Source organism: Rhinopithecus roxellana, chromosome 7 (genome assembly GCF_007565055.1).
Source record: "Rhinopithecus roxellana isolate Shanxi Qingling chromosome 7, ASM756505v1, whole genome shotgun sequence".
Classification (NCBI taxonomy): domain Eukaryota; kingdom Metazoa; phylum Chordata; class Mammalia; order Primates; family Cercopithecidae; genus Rhinopithecus; species Rhinopithecus roxellana.
In genome coordinates, this window is record NC_044555.1 from 56,961,923 (window position 1) to 56,979,146 (window position 17,224).

The 17,224-nt window shown below is 44.6% G+C and overlaps 2 protein-coding genes across 2 annotated transcripts; one reads left to right on the plus strand and one right to left on the minus strand.

Annotated features, from left to right (window-relative positions):
- The first annotated feature begins 5,783 nt into the window (after positions 1 to 5,783).
- LOC115898773 (chondrosarcoma-associated gene 2/3 protein-like) lies at positions 5,784 to 6,630 on the plus strand. The gene is given in 3 exon segments (XM_030934710.1): positions 5,784 to 5,915; positions 5,917 to 6,092; positions 6,251 to 6,630. Coding segments are annotated over 3 exon segments (384 nt in total). The 3' UTR covers positions 6,327 to 6,630.
- A 9,155-nt stretch (positions 6,631 to 15,785) lies between these two features.
- Positions 15,786 to 16,942, minus strand: LOC115898677 (melanoma-associated antigen 2). Its single transcript, XM_030933972.1, has 2 exons — positions 16,876 to 16,942; positions 15,786 to 16,795 (listed from the first exon to the last, which is right to left on the minus strand). The coding sequence occupies exon 2, from the start codon at positions 16,728 to 16,730 to the stop codon at positions 15,786 to 15,788; it is 945 nt and encodes a 314-aa protein (XP_030789832.1). The 5' UTR covers positions 16,731 to 16,795; positions 16,876 to 16,942.
- Between the last annotated feature and the right edge of the window lie 282 nt (positions 16,943 to 17,224).

Here is a 17,224-nt window from a genome sequence, read left to right on the forward strand (position 1 = left end):
GGGTTGGCGGGGTGGGGTGGGGGTGACCCAGTCTGAGACCTCTGCCCCTCCAGGCTGTTCCAGGACTGGCAGCAGAGGCAGAGCTGGATTACTTGGGGCCCTCTATCTGGGGTAAGGCCCTCTTCAGTCCTCCCTCAGCGTCTCACCTTGCCTCCTCACCGAGCCTGGGCCCATTCCCCTCCGCCGACATCAGGCCGTTGCTCACGGCGAGAATCTCGCTGCCCTCTGACCCCCAATGCGCAAGTCAGTGACGTCACATCCGGGCCCTGTGACTTCCCTGGGTCCACGGCAGGGGTGGAACCGGATTCTACCTGGAAGGGGATCTGGAGGGGGTGGGGGTAAGCATGAAGATGGTATTGGGGGTAGGGGTAGGGATTGGGACGGGGATCCTGCGGCTTAGAGCATGGTGGGGTCGGGGGAGTTGGGGTTGGGAAGGGCCTTTGGTCATCCCTCAGGGTTCTGACTTGGATGCCTGGCTGAGCCTAGACCGCCATCCTCTGCCGATTGTGTCTGCTCCCCTCAGACCAAGTCTCTGACTCTGAGTCCCCCCGAAGTGGCATTGGGGGGAGGGGCATGGTCGGGGTGACATCATTGCCAGTGTTTACCAGGGCTGACAAGGGGGCTGAGTTGGATTCTCTGGTCCCTCTATGTGGGGGAGGGTGGACCTTCAGTCCTCACTCAGGAGGGTCCTCTTCCTCACTCCTGGCTGTTGGATGAAGTGATGGGTGGGAGATACACTGTTTCGGTCACCTCTGAGCATATGCGCATCTGCACCCCTTGTAGAGAATGGCTGTGGGTCCCAGGCCAGGTGCTCCTGCGATTGTAGTGACCTCTGGGAGAAGACGCACACCTTCCCACGGGAGCTCCTCCCAGCCAGAGCTACACTTGGCAAAACCTTTGGTCCTAAGTGATTTATTCTCTGAATCGAAGAAATAGCGTTTACGTATCTTCCAAGTATATATGTAGGTAGCATATATATTCTATGAACTGATACCTACCCTTAGTATGCATGATTCACTCTAATATCCTATTCTTCTTCTATTCCTGTCTTTGTGTTCTGTTGAAATAAGTTAGTTTTAAAAAAACGTAGTTCCTCTCCCACTATGTTGGTTTCAGGTTGTTAATAGCAGAACTCTGGAGCCATACTGCCTTAACCAACCCAATTTTCTGATGTCCTGCTATTACACTAGGCCTCTTGGAATCGTGTTTTCAGGGGCTGCCTCAGATTGTGCAATGAAGTGAAGTGGAAATTTTAAAACTTTTATTCTACCCATTCTTTCGTCTGCTGTCTAGTCAGGCTACAAACCTCCCCAAAATCTCTGCCACTAACCCCCTCCAACCGACACTGCAAGTGTCAAGCACAAGTACCAGCTCAACACAGTCTTCAGTTTCACCCTGGACTTTTTTTGTGTTTTCTTGTATAGATTTTGTCGCTGATGCTGGTTTTTTACTTTCTGTTTCCATTCTATAACTTTTTAGGGTTGATTTGGGAAGCAGAGCACAGCAGCCCAAATTTGCTCGTAATGTTGGCGGCTACAGGTAAGGCACTAACTTTAAATAATTTAAGCTGAGTTTACATTTTTACACAGTTGTGTTCCCCATGAATGATATGTTATGCTCCTTTATTTATTTCAAGCTCTTTTTTCCCAAATATGTCAGTATACTTTGATAGTTGCCTCTGTAAAGATCTTATACAGTTTTATTAGACTTCTTTTCAGGTAATTCTTGGATTTTGTTGCTATTGCAAATGACATATTGTCTATTAATTGTTGTAGTTAGTTATTGCTTTCGTGAGGTGAAGATTTCATTTTCTCCAGTAATCTGTTGTACACCTTGTTCTGAAGACCCATGCACTTAAATATTCTACATACCTTTTCCTTTGAATTTTCAAGATCGATAATGGTATTATCACTAAACATTACATGTTTTTCCAATATTCATACCACTTACTCATTTTGATAATTATAGCTCTTTGTGTCTCAATCCTGATTTCAAACGTAGAGATAATAGCCTACATCTACTTCTCATTCCTGACTTGAATGATAATTCTTCGAATGTTTCACATTTAAGTATGTTTGCTGTTGATTTTAGGAAATGGAAGTTCTATTTGTATATAGATTAACTAAATGTATTTTTTTTCTTTTACCATGCACTCATATTAAATTTCTTAAAAAGCTTTTTCTGTACCTGTTGACACGATCAAATTTTTTTCTGCTCTATTTTTGTGCATAAGGAATTACATACAATGAAGCGGGTTTTTCCCCCTAATGTTGAATCATATTTTATTTCCTTGGGCAGAGCCTGTCAATTCATTTAATATGCTAGTAATTTGTGTTGGATATTTACTGCTATGTAACGGAGCTTGCTTAATGTGTTTTTTTTTTTTTTTTTTTTTTCCATCAAGGGTGGATGAGATCCTCATCTGGTTTTTGAATCCAGGAGGGCTAGTCTGGGAGAATGAATTGAACAATTGTCAATATCTTGTATGTTCTGGAAGTGTTGAGATAAGATGGTGGTTAGTTTTCCCTGATCATTTGGTAGAACTGGCCTCCAAAAATGCCTAACCTGGAATGTTTGAGGGTGGCTTGAGCTTTGAATATTGTACAGTTTCAGTTTGTATAGTTTAATTAAACTGTTCTTTTTCTTTTCTTTCTTTCTTTCTTTCTTTTTTTTTTTTTTTTTGAGATGGAGTCTTGCTCTGTTGTCCAGGCTGGAGTGCAATGGCGCAATCTCCGCTCACTTCAAGCTCCGCCTCCGGGGTTCACGCCATTCTCCTGCCTCAGCCTCCTGAGTAGCTGGCACCCGCCACCACACCCGGCTAATTTTTGTAGTTTTAGTAGAGACGGGATTTCACCTTGTTAGCCAGGATGGTCTCGATCTCCTGACCTCGTGATCTGCCCGCCTTGGCCTCCCAAAGTGCTGGGATTAAAGGTGTGAGCCACTGTGCCCGGCCAAAAGTTTTCTTTTCTTTTTGGATCACTTTGGTTACTTATTTATTTTGTTTCTACAAAGTGGTCAGTTTCATTTAGGATTTCACTTTTAATGGCATATTTATGATAAAAATTTTATTAGGGAAAGCCTTCACACATACAGAATAATAGAGAGACTAATATAATGAACCCAGTATACTTGATACCCAGCATGAACAACTTTAAATACACAGCAAATCTGGTTCCAGTTAGACACTCACCTACCTGCATATGAGCTGCTGGAATAACATGGAGCAAATCTAAGGCATTATACCATTTCATCTCTAAATAATTCAGTATGCATGTTTTAAAGAGAAGGACTTTTTATTAAACAAAAACTCAATAGTTTTCATTTCTGAAAAATTAAATGATTATCAAATGTTCAACTATTTTACACACTTATCTGGCCAACTTATACTTTGTAAAAAACATATTTATTTGATAGAGTACCCAAATATGGTAACTTTTCACCCCAACTTGCTTCACTGTGGTGGTTTCATACACCTGTAATACAGCTAGGTTTGTGTGTGTGTGTAACATTCTTTTTTTTTTTTTTTATTTTGTTGAGACGGAGTCTCACTCTCTTGCCAAGGCTGGAGTGCAGTGGCGCAATCTCGGCTCACCGCAAGCTCCACCTCCCAGGTTCACGACATTCTGCTGTCACAGCCTCCGGAGCAGCTGGGACTACAGGCGCCCACCACCACGCCCGGCTAATTTTTTGTATTTTGGTAGAGACGGCGTTTCACCGTGTTCGCCAGGATGGTCTCGATCTCCTGACCTCGTGATCTGCCCGCCTCGGCCTCCCAAAGTGCTGGGATTACAGGCGTGAGCCACCGCGCCCGGCCTGTGTGTGTAACATTCTACATTCTGTCCCGTGATTCTCCAACCTCTTAAGTTACTTTTAAACTCGAAGTACATTAAGCTTCACTCTTTGTGCTGTAAAGATCTATGGGTTTTCACAAGTGCCTTGTGCCATCTTCTTAGTCTGTTTGGGTTTCTTAACAAAAATAGTGTAGATTAAGTGGTTTATAAACAACAGAACTTTATTTCTCACATTCTGGAGGTTGGAAAGTTCAAGATCAAGATGCCGGCAGATTTCATGCCTGGTGAAGACCTGATCCCTAGTTCATAGACAGCCTATGTTCTCACATGGAAGAAGGGTCAAGGGATCTCTGTGGGGACTATTTTATAAAAACACTAATCCCATTCATGAGGACTATGCTCTCATGATCTAGTCATTCTCCAAATAGGCCACCTTCCACCTACTACCGTCACCTGAGTATTTCAGCAGATTAATTTTGTGGGAACGCAAATATTCAGAGCAAAGCAAGCATGCATCCACCATTACAGTATTGCCATACTAGTTTCACTGCCCTTATTAGATAAATTCCTTGTGCTTGTCACATAACCCCCTTGGCTATACCGCTGATAGGTTTTTCATCTCTATAATTTTGCTTTTTTCAGAATGTTATATAAATAGAATCTGATACGATGTAGCCTTTTTAGACTCGTTTCTTTCACTTAGCACTATTATCTAATGACAAAGGATCCTCAGTATATTTATTATGCTTATTTGCCATGTGCATATCTTCTTTTGTACAGCATGTGTTCAGATCTTTGCCTATTTTCATTTTTTTCTACCATTAAGCTTTAAGAATTCGTGTATATTGTAGAGACAAATTTTTTTTCACATATGTGTACCACAGATGTTTTCTGCTAGTCTGTGGTTCTGTTTTCATTCTCTTAACATTGTCCTTTGAAGAGCATAAGATTTTTATTTTAATAAAATCAACTTGGCAAATTTTTCTTTCATTGATCATGCTTTTGGTGTTAAATTTAAAAACTCATCATCAAACTCAAAGTTATGTGGATTTTCTCTTATGTTTTCTTATAGAGGTTGTATAGCTTTTGGATTTTTCATTAGGTCTATGATATATCTTGAGTTAATTTGCATGGAATATGTAAGGATATGTCCAGGTTATTATAATTTGTGTATAGATGTCTAATTGCTCAAGCACCTTTTGTTGGAAAACCTGTACTTTCACCATTATTGCCTTTGTTGTGAATCATCTGACTATATGTCTGCAGGTCTGTTTCTGAGCTCTATTCTGTTTTATTAATCTATGTGTCCATTCTTTGCTAATGCTTATGTCCTCCACTACATTCATATTGTGAAGCCCTCAGTCCCAGGGTGTCTGTATTTGGAGATGAGGCCTCTAAGGAAGCAATTAATGTTAAAAGAGGTCATAAGGGTGGGGCCTTGATCCCATGGAATTAGTGTGGTTATAAGAAGGGAGAAGAGACAGAAGATAGTATTTTTGTGCCTGCATGAGCTCTCTCTCTCTCTCTGCACATGCCCAGAGGAAAGGCCAACAATGGACATATTGAGAAAGGGCCATGTGTAAGCCAGGAATAAGGCCATCACCAGAAGCCAAGCCCGCCAGTCCTTGATCTGGGACTTCCAGACTTCAACACTGTGAAAAATAAATAAATTTCTGTTGTTTCAGTACTTAGTCAGTGGCATTTTGTTATGGCAGCCTGAGCTGACTAAGACATAACCTCAGGTAACACAATTTTTTTGTTTCCTCCTAGAAAAAAAATAAAACGTAATTTTGACATTTAAGACGGTGGTTCGAGTTACATTTTGTATGGTGCAAGATATGTGCAATGGCTAGTATTATGTGTCAACTTGTCTAAGCTATAGTGCTCAGCTGTGTGGTCAAACAGTAGTCTAGATGTTGCTGTGAAGGTATTTGTAGATGTGATCATCATTTACCATCAGTTCACTTTAAGTAAAGTAGTTTAACTTCCATAATGTGGATGGGCCTCATCCAATTAGTTGGAGGTGTTAAGAGAAAAGGCCAAGGTTTCTTGGAAAAGGAATTCTCCCACAAGACTAACATGATATTGTCGTGTGAGTTTCTAGCCTGCTGGCCTGCCTTCACCAGCCTTGGGTGAGGCTTGGGGAGACCAGGGGGACTGTAGTAGACTGTTGAGAGATGCTGGTGTGATAGAGATGCCCAGGAAACCACGAGCCTCTAGCCCATTGTCCAACATCCACCCACCAATGCCAAAGAGGCGAGGAAGGGGAAAGCATCCTCTCAACCCTGGCCCAGAAGCCCTATCAAAGTGAACGACTCACCCAAGCTCTGACTCTTACCTGTCCTCCACTGGCACAACCCCCACCCCAGCCTGTACCATTTCTCTATGAAGCCCCTGTTCTCACCCCTCCTCCATCCTCTTCCGCAAACCAATGCCTTTCTGTGATCTCCCTGTTGTCCTTCCAAGTTCCCAAGACAACCCGGAAGGGAAAAGGGACCCGTCAAGGAAGTTCCAGGAACAAAAGCCTCTCCCTGAAAGACCACCACTTCAAAAATCCCTGAGGAATGGAGTGGGCCACCACTATCCAGCCACTCTGACCAGCCAAATGAGGAACTCAATCAAAATGAGCCACAGCAGGACCACAAGGGCAAGGAGACTTTCACTGTCCCCAGCGTCTCCTTGGGCAGCCAGTAATTCCCGGGCAATTCCACAGACCTGAAGTCTATCTGAAAAGTCTCCAGAGGTCTAACCCCAGGTAAGTAGCCAACAGGGTGTAGAGTACATTTTGCACCCCAAAGCGTATGCCCCATGGTGATGGAAATAAAATGAATATGTTGTAAAATGATGTGTGTGTGTCTGTGTGTGTCAAATGGTGGGGGTAGGAAGTAAGGGGGAAGAGGTGGGAGTGTGGGAAGGGAGGGAGGGGAGATCCTCTACAATTTCCTTAAATTCAATTTGCTCTTCTTTCTTTAGTTTTCTAGGGTGAAAGTTTGGTTATTGATTTTAGATTTTATTTTCCAATGTAAACATTTAAAATATGCTATACATTTCCCTCAAGGACACACTTTAGCTGAATCCCACTTTTTGTATGTATATTTTTATTTTCATTCAACTTAATGTATTTTTAAAATTCTCCTGAGACTCCCTTTTTGACCCTTAGGTTATTTAGGAGCACATTTTAAAATTTCCAATATTTGGGCATTTTTCAGATATCTTGGTGTTTGGTTTTGAGTTTAATTATATTATGGTCTACGAAGAAGATTTTTATTATTTCTGTTCTTTCCAATGTGTAAGCATTGTTTGATGGCCAAGAACCATCTATCCTGGGAAATATTTCATGCACACTTGAGAGGAATGCTTATTCTGCTGTTGTTGAATGCAGTGCTTTTCTTATTATTTTAATTGGTCAGAGTAGTTAATGGTGCTGTTCAGGTCATCTACATCTTTCCTGGTTTTCTGCTTCCTTTTTTCCTAAATAGTGAGAAACAATTTAAACTTCTTTGACAAATGTATAGTCCCATGAAATCAATACCACATAGAAGGTGGAAAATACATTCATCATCCCCAAAAGTTTCTTCCTGTCCATTTGCTGTCAAACCATCCCTTCAGTAGAAGTCATCCAAGGTGAGCAGAAGTGAGCATCCGCCAACCATGAGCATTTTCCCTATTAACAAAGGCAGGTAGGCACAGAGAGCAGCAGTTGCTTTCACACACAGGCAGCATCCAGGAGGAAAACCAGATTGATAGTGTCATAGAAGGAGAGCTTGTTTGCCTGGACGGGCTGTCACTCCCTTTCTTGCACACTACCTGTCCCCAAGTCTGGCTCTGCCTTCCTGGCCTCCCTTGTTCAGATGGGTGATTCACACCACCTCTCCATCTCCCCCACCTCCTACAGACAGTATTAAGGGCCTTGCCACTTTCTTTTGTTTTGTTGACTTGGTGTTTCCTCAGCATATATTCAATAAAAGTTTTCTGTAGGAATGAATATATGCATGAATGAATGAAATTACCAGGCATGGGAGATCCTTGATTCAAAATTTGGAGGCTGCCCCCGCCTTGGCCTCCTGCCTACATGAAGAAACCCACAGTTCCATCACCTGTGCTCACTTGAGTTCAGAAATCACCTGGAAAGTATCAATGAGCGCATCACTGCAGATGCCTACTCCCCAGGCCCAAACACTATCATGGAGGTGAGGATGCTCCCAACAGGATGGTGCATAATGCTTCCTCTATTGGACCCCACACATCCCCATCAGTTTAACAAGGAAGGGTGTCACCTCCACTGCCTTGCCATCCAACCTGCTCATGTACACACCTTGAGCCAGCCCTCTACTCCAGACACTGTCTGGTGGCATCATAGGCCAGTGATCAGAGCCCCAGGATACCTGTCTGCTTTTGGGCTAAGAGCTCAGAAGCCTCAGGAGTCCATCTGAGACATGGTCACCATCTGGATCATTTTCTTTTTTTATTTTATTTTATTTTATTTTATTGTTATACTTTAAGTTCTAGGGTACATGTGCATAACGTGCAGGTTTGTTACATATGTATACTTGCCATTGCATGTCCACAGTCAGTCCTTCTTCTGCAGAGTCTGAGGTGACTAGTCCCAGGGCACTCTTCCTCCAACTTCCCCTCCATGCAGCTGTGCTGCCACCTTCACCTTCCACTGCTCATAAACATTTCTGGCCTTTCTTGGCTGTTGCTCATCAGTCAGCAACCCATTCACATAGTCCAGGCTCTATAGTGAGTTCAAGTTCACAGGGGATAAAACAGCAGACCCCAGAAGGCATGAGACAACTCCCTGCCCCAGGACGCTGGAAATGGTGCACACGACCACTGGAGTAGTTGAGAGAGGGAGCTTGCCCCCAAATGATGCAGGGAGCCAGCCATACTCTTCCTGAAAGAGGGAAGGGGATGCTGAGGGAGGGTTGGTTCTCCAGCACACTGCTGGTGCATTCAGTCAACATGTCTGCCCATTCAGATCACATGGCCCCCTCCACCTGCTGCTGATGATGCTGGACTTTCCCAAGCCTATTCCTTTTCATTGTCCTGCCCTCACTCCTCCCTTCACCCTTCTGTCCCTCAGGTCCCTGTCCCCACCGGGCTGAACTCTGGATTCAGAGCTCTGAATGCCAACCTGCCTGCGGATCTGAGGACTTGGTTTCATATATGGTCTCTCTCATGGACTCTGGCCATTGCTCTCCCCTTGTATTCATTCACTTTCACACTGCTATGAAGAAATACCCGAGACTGGGTAATTTATAAAGAAAAAGAAGTTCAATGGACTGACAGTTCTACATGGCTGGGGAGGCCTCATGGCAGAAGGCGAAGGAGGAGCAAAGATATGTCTCACATGGCAGCAGGCAAGAGAGCATGTGCAGGGGAACTGCCCTTCGTGAAAACATCAGATCTCCTAAGACTTGTTTACTATGGCGAGAACAGCATGGGAAAAACTTACCCCTGTGATTCAATTACCTCCCACCTTGTCCCTCCCATGACACCTGGAGATTATGGGAGCTACAATTCAAGATGAGATTTGGGTGGGGAGACAACCAAACCATATCACTGCTGGATCCTTCCGATTACCCTCATGGGCCGAGGGTGTCCTGTCTGCTCTCCTTCCCTGGCTCCTGTTTATTCTGACCAAATCCTTCTCAAAGCACAAGAGAAATGTCCTGTCCCCACTTCAGAATTTAAAAACACGCCTAGAGAAATGTTGCTCAGCATGTCACTGTATAAATCCAACTTCACATGGCTAAGGGATTAAGTTAGTGTGTACTTAACCTAATCAGAGAAAGCAAAGACACAATTTAAAATAACAGTGAAATAATGTATCTTCACCAAATTTTATTCATAATTTTCACCAAAAATTAGAAGATTGATAACACAAAATCTTTCTGTGAGTGTCGGATATTCACGTCTATTCATTTGTGAGAAAATTAATTGGTACAGTATTTTTGGAATAAAATTTTGACAATACTTCTAAAAAGATAAACTATTCACACCATTTCCACTTTAACCCAGTGTCCATGTTACTATATCTTTCTTATCGGAAAGCCTGCATATTTGTCCAAAAACGTATGCTTATTTCAGTTCTATTAATCATAGCAACAAATGGGAAAGAACATATGTGTTTATCAGGAAAAGAAAGGTTTAATTAACTATGGCACCCACCCACTTTAGAATTCTAGGGGATATTTACAAAAGTGAGCACGATTGTAGGTACAGTTGCGGGAAGACCTTGTGTTCATCTTATTACGTGGGAAAGGCAGGTGACATATCAATATGTATATCACTACTTGTGGGTTTTAGAAACGCTATGTATTTTCATAAAACATCCATGTCTAAGAAATCCTTGACTGAGCTTTAAAATGCTGCACATGGATCTCATCCTCCACACTCTTCTTCATCAAATCACCACCAACTGTCACCCTTCTCCCTCCCTCTCAACTAACGGAACAACATCACCAACCTCAGAAGTCAGGTCAATAGAGACTCTCCATCAGTTCACAGTCCCTCAGTTCCTAAAACTCTTACATGTCTTTCCACCTCACCATCTCCCTCACATCCCCCATAGACTGAGTTAAGGGCACTGCTGCTTTCTTGTGTTTTGTTGACTTGGTGTTTCCTCAGCATATATTCAATAAAAGTTTTCCGTAGGAATGAGTAAGTGCATGGAATGAATGAAATTACCAGGCATAGGAATTATTTGGTTCAAATTAGGGAGTCTGCCTGGCCTGGGCCTCCTACCTGCATGAAGAAAAACCCACAGTTCCTTCACCTGTGCTCACTTGAGTTCAGAAAAATTCGTGGACACTACCACTGAAAGGGTCACTGCAGATGACTTATCCCCAGGCCCAAACACTGTCATGGAGGTGAGGATGCTCCCAACAGGATGGTGCATGATGCTTCCTGTATTGGACCCCACACATCCCCATCAGTTTAACAAGGAAGGCTGCCAACTCCAGCCTGCTCATGTACACACCTTGGGCCATCCCTGTACGCCAGACTATGTCTGCTGGCAACATAGGCCAGCGATCACTGCCCTAGGACACCTGTCCCCTTGTGTGTCAAGAGTTCAGAAGCCACAGAAGTCCATCTGAGACACAGTCGCCACCTGGATCATTTTCAGGGCACATCCACAGCCAATCCTTCATCTGCAGAGTCTGAGCTGACTAGTCCCAGGGCACTCTTCCTCCCATTTCTCCTCCATGCAGCCCCACTGCCCCTTTCAACTGCTCATCCGCATTCCTGGCCTGTCTCGGCATTTGGTCATCAGTCAGCAACCCACTCACGTAGCCCAGACTCTATGGAGGATCCCCAGGGGATAGAACACCAGCCCCCAGCAGGCATGATGGCATCTCCCAGATCTGGGATGCTGGTGAAGGTGCAAAGGACCACTGGAGTTTTCAAGAGAGGTAGCTGACCCAGAATGATGCAGGGAGTCAGCCAAGATCTTCCTGAGACAGGGAAGGGGATTCTGAGGGCAGGAAGGTTGACCAGCACAGCCCTGGTGCATTCAGCCAACAGGCCTGCCCACTCAGATCACAGGGCCCCCTCCAGCTGGTGATGATAGTGCCGGGATTTCCCAAGCCTATTCCTGTTCATTGTCCTGTCTTCCCCCTTCCCCTCCCTCTTCTCCCCCTTAGGTCCCTGACCCCACTGGCCTGAACTCTGGATTTAGAACTCGGAGTGCCAGCCTGCCTGGGGCTCTGTGGACTTGGTTTCGTATGTGGTCTCTCTCATGGACGCCAGCAATGGCTCTCCCCTGGATCCTCCCTTATGGGCTGAGGGTCTCCTGTCTGCTGTCATTACCTGGCTCCTCTTCAGTCTGACCAAATCCTTCTCAAAGCAGAGAAGAAATGTCCTGTCCGCATTTCAGAATTTTAAACCGATTGTGATTTTTATGAGAATTTGAATTGGCACAGCATTTTTGTAATACAATTTAGAAATATTTTAAATGTTAAAACTATTTTCACCCTTTCATTTTAACTCAATGTTCATGTTAATATATCCGTCTTAGAAGAAAACCATGTTTGCCTAAAATTCATATTCAGATGTTGATTTTATTCTATTTATCGCACAGCAAATGGAAAACGACTTACATGTCTATTAGGAAGAAAGAGTTTTATTAAATATGGTGCATGCCTAATTTAGAATTAAGGAAAGTGGTTTCAAAAGTGAGAAAGATCTATCTGTCTGTCTATCTATCTATCTATCTATCTATCTATCTAATCTATCTATACTGTTGTCAAAAGATACTATAACTGTTTTATAAAGTGATAAAAGCAGATCAGTATGTATGTCATTGTTCTTGTATATTAAATAAAAATACTATATTGTTATGGCTTATTTGTCAGTGAAAAGACTACAGTCAGCAGTAAAATAATACACAAGATTGTTAATTGTGGTGACCTGTGCGGGGGGAGTTCTGAGTTATCTACAATTCTGAGTTATCTACATTTCTATAATTTTTGCAATAAGAATATATGCGCTACTACATTTTAAATAAAAAATATTTAATCCTGACAACAGCAATACTAGCCATGTCAGTTTAAGAAACTGCTAGCCAATGCAACAGAACCACCATGAATGGCTTGCCACAACAGAAGTTTATTTTACGTACAAATAAGTTCTGATGCAGTTTGCCAGGGGATCTCCACTCTCATGGGACCCAGGGACCCAAGCTGCTTCCACCTTGTGATTCTGCCATCTCAAGATGAAGCTGCCATGTTTGCTGTTGAAAGCGGGCAGAAAGCGTGGAAATGACACACTGGCTCCCAAATGCCTGGATGTGACAAACGATGCTTCTGCTCATATATTGGTGTAATGGAAAAGTCACATGGCCCTTTCTAACTACAAGGACTTTACTGTTCCCATGTGTCCAGGAAGGAGACAAAGACAAAATGTGGGTGAGTAGGATACCCTCCCCCATAAACTGTTACATAGTAGGTGCTCAACAAAAAGCAACTATGATTATTTGGTATTACACTACCCATCTCATTTCTAGGAGAAGTTTCTGAGAAGGCCAAATTTGCCGTGACATTCTCCAACTTTTTCCAGTGTCAAATATGTGACTGATGCTTTCACATATACAATCACAACTAACTGCCCAACAATCTTAAAAGTCTCAGCAGGAAGCCTTTACTTTGCAATACCCTTTAAATCCATAGTAAGCTGAGAATTTTTCCTCCATTTGATTCCCGGTCAAAATGTTAACCTGTGAATTTGTGCTACCCTCCACGCGCCTGAACACCTGTCTGGTGCCTTTACGCACACCGAAGGCCAGTATTTTCCCGTGGAGCAGGTAAACAGACAAGAAACAGAAGGCTGCTTAATTATTCCTCTTTCATGAGAGTTGACATGTTTTCAAGGAATCTTTTTTAAACTCCTGGAGGACTCCAGATATTTAGGAATTCAGTCTCAGTAAGTAGATGTTTGTTCTACTGGGATTTCCCAAGGTTTTTCTCATCTAATACTCATGAGGGATGATTTGCTCTTTGACCATTTATCTGTGCATGTATTTAGAGGCGAATTCCAAAAGGACGCACTGTGAAAGCTTGATTTCAAGTTATCAAGGTGGTTCCAAATTCCTCTGACTTCAGGGTGATATCACACAAGAACCCTTAGATAGTATGATGAAACAGACTACTCAGCCCATTCAGAAAACAGAGTGTGTTGAGGACAACCAGAGTGGTAACCAAGCGTCTAAGTGTCACTGTCCCCATGTGAGTTTTTATATCAAAAGGGTTTTTGACATCATATGGCTTCCTGGGTGAGAGATGGGACAGCCAGTGGACTTCTACAGGGAGAAGGAATGCACCCTGTCAGGAGGTGAGCAGGGGATTCTGGGCTGTTCTGTGAGGATTAGTGAGGAGCTGATCAGCAGGCCCTATAGGTTCCAGCGTCAGACAGGACACATGGAAATGACCAGGAGAAATGTGCTGTAATTCTGAAAGTGCTGGGGCTGGACAGAAATGCCCACATCTGGGCAACGTCAGCTCTCAGGGAACCCAGTGCATACCAGCCCCAAATGGTGTTTGATTCTCATTGTCGCATTCTGCAGGCCTGCTTTTAGTATGCTGCCCTCAAGGTTCTTCTTTTTGTCACCTGAGAAACATGGTGGAGTACTGAGAAGAAAAATAAAGTCCTGTCAGGAGGTCAGCCTCAGGCTCAGAGAAGTGGGAACAGCATGGGTTCTAAAGGAATTCATACCAGGGCTCTGCTTCCAGCCCTGTTCCTTAGTAACCACGTGATCCTGAGAAATACCCAGGAAATACCCTGTTTCTATGACCCAATTCACAAACCCTGTGAGCCCTGGATTCTTCATCTGTAAGTAGATGTGTAAGGCCCGTCTAGTAGGACAGTCGGAGTGTATAAAACGCAGGTGAAGCACCTGGCTCTGGGCCTGGTGTAAATTAGAAGTTTCACAAATGGTGGATGGCTGTTATTTCTAATATGTTTTAACCCCAGGCCCTAATATTGGGATTTTGTTGTTGCTGTCGTTGTTCTCCAGGACTTATCAGAGAATATACAGCTTAAGAGAACATGGAATACTTAGCCACAAAAGGAAGCTTCACCCTTAAAATTCAGTTAAGTATTTCCCCTTAGAGAATGCACTTCAAAATTTGGTTGTGTGGAGTTTTGCCCAGCTAGGTGCAGCTCAAAGCTCCTAGAATCTGTGTCAAAGACCAACTCCTTCCCTCTCTCCCAGCTGCTTTCCCACCCAATCCACTATTTTCATCCATTTTGTTACCATCCAAAATCTAGCCCGTGCTTACAATTGGTCAAATGCACTTGAGATAACCTAGTTAGAATGCCTTTTTCATGAAGTCAGCTCTGGCTCTCCCTGCCTGGCAGAAAAGCACCTGGCCAGTGGCTTCTGGGCCACGCTTCCCGGGAAATTCAGCCTCATCGCTCAGGAAACCCTTGCAGATGATGGGTGTCCATCACGTGCATCTTGGGCTGTGTTCAATAGCAGTGGGACAAAAGCACAGGACACCTTCCATTCCTGCCCCAGGTGGAGACTCCTCTCGGTTCATTCCCCATCCTAAAGAAACTGCTCAGAGTTGCTTTCCATTCCAGGCTTATCTCACACCCTCTGAGAATTTGGCCCTGCACCCACCCAGCTTCATTAGAGTCAGCTCCTTCAGATCAAACTGCAGTTTATCAAAGCCCCAAATGCCCCAGCTCAGGGCATTTACACTCCACCACTCTCACCTGGAGCCTGACATCCTCACCCCTCTCTTACATTTCCTGTACATCTTACAGGACTTCTCCCCACCTTAATTATAAGACTGCAGCTCCTAGACTCTACAACCCTATGGGTAGGCATTGAGTGTGGCTTACCTTAGCATCTCCACTACTAACCCAGGGCCTTACAAAGAGCGGATGCTGAGTGAATGGAAAAGAAATGAGCCAGTAAACAGAAGAATTATTTATTCAGGTTTAATTTCTCTTGCATTCTCAAAGAAGCCAAGGAAATCCAGGTATGCATATTTGTTTGATTTTACAGAATAGACTGAGGTATAAGGCAAGAATTAACTATCTTTTAATGTCTTGAGTTCTTTATCTCAGGTATGTTATTGCTAATTCGCTCACAATTTTAAGCAAATACTTTCTCCACTGCTGTCATTATATCACAATTCACAAAATGGAATGGATTTCCCAATCTGAATAAAAAACAAGACTCTTACTCCTAAACTATATAAACAGCACTATGTGTGACTACTGTCATTCACAAACGTGGATGCTAAAGTTCACTCAACCATCCACTAAAAGGAACATCTGAACAATTCCAACAGGAAACAAAGATAAATCTCCAAGTCATCCAATAGAACAGAAACCCAAAACTGAGAATGCTGACTGCTCTCTTCAAAGAGTGAAGAATGGGCCTCATGTCACACGAGGCAGCGGAAGATAATGAATGGGGCCCTGGAAGGTGCACTGGCCCAGACCCCTCCCACTGGCCCTGGCTGCACCGCGTGCTCGGACTCACTCTTCCCCATCTCTCAAAGCCCATTCATGCAGGGGTGGGTAGGAAATGTGAGGCTCTCCACTGATCTTTAGCACGTGGTGCAGGACTTTCACATAGCTGGTTTCAATGAGGGCCCTTGGACCCCACAGGAACTCGTAGCATGCAGGATCACTGCCGGGCACCTGCCGGTACTCCAGGTAGTTTTCCTGCACGAAATCTTGGGTGAGCAGCTTCCTGGGATGTGCGAAGACACTGTCCTCCCTCCCATCGAACACCTCCAACACACTCAGCTCCTCCCAGATTTTCTCCTCAGGAGCACTGTCGCCCTCTATTGCGATTATGGCCAGGATGATTATCAGCAGGCCTGTCTTGGGCATGATCTGATTGTCGCCCAGCAGGCCATCGTAGGAGAGGCCCAGGCAGGTGACAAGGATGTACAAGTGGCCAATGGGGACCACTTCCATCACCTCGATGCCAAAGACCAGCTGCAAGTACTCGGAGGCTTTGCTGAAGACCACAGGAAAGAGGTACTGGCAATTTCTCATGACACTCTCCAGCATTTCTGCCATTGTGAACGGCTCCCTGGCTCGATACTTGAGGAGCAGAAAATGAACCAACTCAGTCATCTTCCTCCTGAGTGTTGCTCGGAACTCGGACTCCAGGTCAGGAAACATTCTTGGTCCCTCCTCTTCTTGGTTGCTGGAGCCCTCATCGGATTGGCTCCAAAGGGTGTAGTTGATGGTAGTAGAGAAGCTGGAGACCCCCTGAGGACTCTGGGTAGGACCTGGTGACTCAGCAGCAGGCACCTCCCCCAGGGTGACTTCCACTAGAGTAGAAGAGGAGGAGGCAGTCTCCTGCTCCTCAGTAGCAGGAGCCTGCGCACCCACCAGGCCAAGGGCCTCTCCTCGGGCCTCAAGACCTTCTTCAGGCTTGCAGTGTTGACACCTCTGCTCAAGAGGCATGATGACTTTGGTCAGGGCAGCAGGCAGGAATGTGGGCAGGAGCTGGGCAATGAAGACCCACAGGCCTGGGGAGAGACGGAGCGTGTGAGAGCCCTGAGCTGAGAAATGAACTGACCCTTGGAGGCTCTATCAAAGGCTTACTTACAGATCTTCTCCTTCAATGCTCCTCCAGTGCCTCGGGTCCTCCTTGTCGGCCTGACCCCTCAGAACCTGAAGGAGGAAGTGAGAGGGCATCTCAGGGTACAGCCAGCAAGCACATGCTGAGGCTGCAGGACTGGCAGTAGGGAGGGTGAGGCCAGAGGCTCTGGGGTCCCATTTGTTCTGGGGCGGGTGGGGCCCTTGGTGCGCATTCCAGGAAAACTTTCAGTGTGGGCACTGTCTGCACACCCTCTGGTTTGTGACCTGAGGACACTGACTGAGACCAAGGCCTCACTGCCTGGTTTCTACAGCTCCTGATTCCTGGGAAAGGAATGCACGGGCCTTCAGGGTGCAGA

What these genes read in the sequence shown, in the direction of transcription:
- LOC115898677 (XM_030933972.1), bottom strand. Translation starts at nt 16,730, where the DNA reads ATGCCTCTTGAGCAGAGGTGTCAACACTGCAAGCCTGAAGAAGGTCTT.